Raw genomic sequence first — 4271 nt, forward strand, 5'->3', positions numbered from 1 at the left:
TTTGGATGACCATGAATATGGACAGAAAGGTTAGATGTTCTACTTGTGTTAGTTAGTGTGCTCGGTACTTAATAACCGGTGATTTGTAGACGTGTGCCTGTGAATATTCATTGTGCTCCAATGCTTTTTTTTTTTTTTTCCAATGCCTAGAACGTGATTTAAAAAAAAAACTAAACTCCTTGTGCTTTTCTCTAGACCATGGAGGAGTACATGAGCAAACCTGCATTTTAACTCGCGGGACACAAAGGAACAGCAGAGAGAGGAATACAGGAACCAGATGTGCCGTATACGAATCAAAGAAGTTTCTTGATATGGAATTTTCTTTGATTCCATTTGGACATTTTCTAAAGACGAAACAGGCATGTGGAATGTGTTGGTCGCCTTCTGCCTGAAGCTTTGCTGCATTGTAACTCTGCCATTTGAGAGTAAGTCTAATATTTGTTCAGTTGAAGGAAAGGGGGGGGGAGGAGGGAGGGGGTTGTGTTCAGTGATTGCCGTCATCGCAATGTAAATGAAGTAGCAGTAGGATCTGGGATGTATTTTTGGTTCATAAATAGGTTGAGTTTATATTTAAATCATGTGTTAATATATTGGAACTGAATGATTTTTATTCCAAAAAACACTAATCTGCAGCTCCAGTTCATATTTGGACAGATTGGAGTGAGACTGGTTATGATGACGTCTTCCTGTTTTTAAGCTGTGTAGCTTCTTTAACATGTGTGGGACCATTCGTCTCTAAAAGGAAAAGTTGCTGTTGTGGGTGTGAACATCACTATTATTTATCGTGTGCAATTCATGACGTTATGATTAAAATGTGTATTTTGATTAAGCGTCTGCCTCACCACATTTGTGTTTAGTACATCAGCTGTGTGGTGTACAGTGTGTTTTTTTTTTTTAATAAGGCAACACAACTGCAAGAAGGAAAAATAATACAGCTGATGCTTTATTTCATCTGTGAGTCATCACACATTATTGAACATGTTTACAAAATGGTTTAAAAATGAGCATACATAGCACAAACCACTGGTAGGCCAACAATACAGAGCTTCAGTATGAAAGGGTTGGAAGGCAGGCGACGGTCTGATATTTAGACTTGGAAATAATTGTCCATTATACTGTCATTAAATCCACTAACCCTGAATATATCCCGAGTCACAACAACACTCTCTCAGCGCAGCACGCTGCCCGAACGAAAAATCCCCATAATGCTCCGATGCACTCCTCTCAGCACGCTGTCTACTAGTGTTTTAGAGGCCCAGTCAGCATTATGCTTCATCATTTACAGGTGTGTTCACATGTGTAATTGAATAGTTTGACATGGATGGTAAATAAGCATTTTTACATTACTCAGTTGATTATAATTTAAAATATAGGCCTGTTTACAAACACAATAAACCCAAACAAACCTTTAACAACATCACCAAACTTTAATAACTTGGATTTCATTGTGATTTCTCGGTTGATGTACACCATCAGGCCTAATTGGCAATTTGAGAATGGCAACAAGTTGAAATTAAAGTGTTTTCAGGATACTCGTGTTCTCGTTTATGCACGGATTGCACCTTTTTAATCTCCTATGATATCAATATATAATATATCTGTAATGTTCTTGCAGCAAGTAGGGACTAGTATATTTGAAAAAAGATGTTTTGAACTTGTGACATTGCTATAGTTCATTTCCGTGAGGGTGATATTAGTTATACCAGCTATAGTTCATATAATATACATTTGTAAACTAGATCACGTCCACCAAACTTTAATTTTGAGACAGTATAAATATTCATTATTTCGTGCGTCTTGCAGGGCGTCGGGCTACATCCCGGCCACCTTTTTTTCACGGCGCTCCCCCTCCTCGTTTACGGTCTGTGGAGCCGAGGTCTTGGCCATCACCTCCTCCTCCACCTGGATCTCCGTGGGCTCTATTTCCTCCTCTGTGGCCACCTCGGTTTCCCTCTTGGCCATTGGCCGCTTCTCAGTGTCCGCTTGGCCCAGGTAGTTCTTCATGACCCGCTCGTACAGCTCGTAGGGGAACTGTCCCTTCAGCTGGGCCTGGGTGTCCCTCTTGGTGATGGTGTTGGGGTACTCCGTGAGGATCTTGGCCGCCAGGTAGGTCGTGACCTCGTCCTCCACGTCGCCATCCTCCTCTTCATCATCGGCGACGTCGGCCTGACGTCGCAGCGGCATTTTGTTGAGCTCGGACAAAAAGAGGTTCTCCCTGCGCCCGGAGGAAGAAGGGATTTTAACTGGTCCGGGTTTTGCCACGGGGATGGACGCCGCTGGGATTCTGTCCGCGGAGGGAGAGGTCTTCACGGGTCTCTGCACCACAGGGTACTCGTGGCTGATCGTCTCCACGCCGATGATGTCTAAAAAGTCCTCCCTGTCCATGTCCTCGGGGACGGGCTTGCTCTTCGGCGGCAGTCTGCGGCTGTAGTACCGGATCTTCGGGGTCTGGCCGGTCGGGTAGCGAGCCGCCGAGCCCTGGGGTTCGCGGTGGAGCTTCCTGAGCTCCTCTGTGAGCAGCATGTCGATCAGGTCCTGCGGGGGGACGTGGAGCTTCAGCGAGAGCTGCAGCAGGTCCCTCACGATCCGAGGGTCGAGGATGGAGGGCCGGATCAGTCTCTTTCTCTGCTCCCCGGTCTTATCCCGCTCCTGCGTCTGGTCGCTCATCTCCAGGACCTTCAACATGTAGTAATCTACCATTTTCGTGTCGTCGTTGGCGTCCTCTTGGTTCGGGCTCGCCCGGCGCTGCATCTCCTCCCTCTCCGCTTCCTCCTGCTCGCCGAGCGCCCGGTCCATTTGTTCGTGGCTCCCGTTGACCAGCTCCTCCGTCTCCTCCCTCTCCTCGATGGGGACCCACTGCTCTCCCCCGGCCACGTCCTCGTAGGCCGGACTCCTCAGGCTGAACCCCTCCTCTTCCTCATTGTCGTCGTCGTCGTCCCTGAACACGTCTCTTTTCTGGCCGCCGAATGTGGGCATCCTCCCGAGCTCTTCGAAGATGGACCGTAAATTGGCGAGGCTCTGGGGAGTGTACTGCTCGACCAGGTCCTCCGTGGCCCGCTTGGAAGCGTCCGTGTTCTCCTCGTCCTCGAACATCAGCGGGTATTTCTTGTGGGGTCTGGGGAAATTACCGTATTCTACCGGTGCGCCCGCGGGGACTTCGGTGTCTTTGGTGCGGTGCCTGTGCGTGCGGCGGTCGTTCCTGGGCGCCGACACGGGGCTGATGGGCTTCGCGTCTATCCCGGCCCGATCCTGGAGAGACTGGAGCAGGGCTTTCATCAGCTGCTCAGCGGTAATGTCCTGCCTCGGCACGCCGGGGGCGGGCTGACGGTCCGCGGGACTCTCGTCCTGCTGCTGCGAGGCGAGCTGAAGCAGGACCCTGAACTTGTCCACCTCATCGTAATCCGCGGGTTCGGTTCGGCCCCCGTTCCGCTGCTTCAGGTTCTCGATGTACTCCAGTGCTTTGACCATGTCGGAGCTGGGTGGATAGGCAGCCGGCTGCCCCTCGCCCTCCCCACCTCGGAGCCTGTAGTGACGCGGGAGAGACGCAGCCCGCACGGCGCATCCTTGGAGGAGGAAGGCGAGCAGGACCACGGCTCCCCCCGCGGGCAACTTGTGGTGGAAATGCAGCATTATAGGCAATGTATTACCTGCAAAACAAGAAAGCGTCAAATGTTAGGGAAGGATGGAGGAAAACAAAATAAGCCAAACGAGGATTTCTGTGTCTCTATGTTGGTCCAACAAACTTACTCAAAAAGCAACGCGCATAGACGTGCGAGAGTCTGTTTTTATCCGGGAATTGTAATCCTGTGAGTTACGCTCGGCAAATTGAATGATACGATGCGTGAGGAGATGCATTCACATCACTGGATGAGTCATCCCCCGCGTTGTTATGGGCAACCTCAACAGCCGATTCCCCCATTAACAGCACAACATTCATTCAAAAATATACCTTTAATTTCTCGATATTTCACAACAGCAACCACGCATTTTATTCATCGATTGTTGTGTATGCGCATTTTATCACATGGATAACGCCCATTCTACAAACTGTCGACATCTGCAAAAAAGCGAACGTGACAGACAATTGTCTTCCAATCTAAGGCAATTGGATATTCATCTGATCTAAAATACGAAATCATAAAAATATATGTATCTTACCTTTGGTAATAAAGCTCAGACAGCAGTGAAGGTATATGGCATCTCCTCGGGAGCGGTGCTGTTCTCTTCTGTTTTCAGCACTTGGACAGCTCCCCTCGTTATATGAGGCAACA

General features: G+C 48.9%; 2 protein-coding genes across 2 annotated transcripts in view; one reads left to right on the top strand and one right to left on the bottom strand.

Moving 5' to 3' along the window:
• ap1s3b (adaptor related protein complex 1 subunit sigma 3b) overlaps window positions 1–439 on the top strand; it is a 2904-nt gene extending 2465 nt beyond the window's left edge. Inside the window, exon 5 of the mRNA XM_079284441.1 lies at window positions 196–439. Coding sequence (XP_079140567.1) covers window positions 196–231 — 36 coding nt within the window. The 3' untranslated portion in view covers window positions 232–439. The remainder of the gene's footprint in view (window positions 1–195) is intronic.
• A 473-nt stretch (window positions 440–912) lies between these two features.
• Window positions 913–4271, bottom strand: scg2b (secretogranin II b). The gene is made up of 2 exons (XM_079285312.1): window positions 4159–4271; window positions 913–3647 (listed from the first exon to the last, which is right to left on the bottom strand). Exon 2 carries the CDS (start codon window positions 3628–3630, stop codon window positions 1813–1815), a length of 1818 nt encoding a protein of 605 aa, XP_079141438.1. The 5' UTR covers window positions 3631–3647; window positions 4159–4271; the 3' UTR covers window positions 913–1812.

This window comes from Melanostigma gelatinosum (genome assembly GCF_949748355.1).
Source record: "Melanostigma gelatinosum genome assembly, chromosome: 15".
NCBI lineage: Eukaryota > Metazoa > Chordata > Actinopteri > Perciformes > Zoarcidae > Melanostigma > Melanostigma gelatinosum.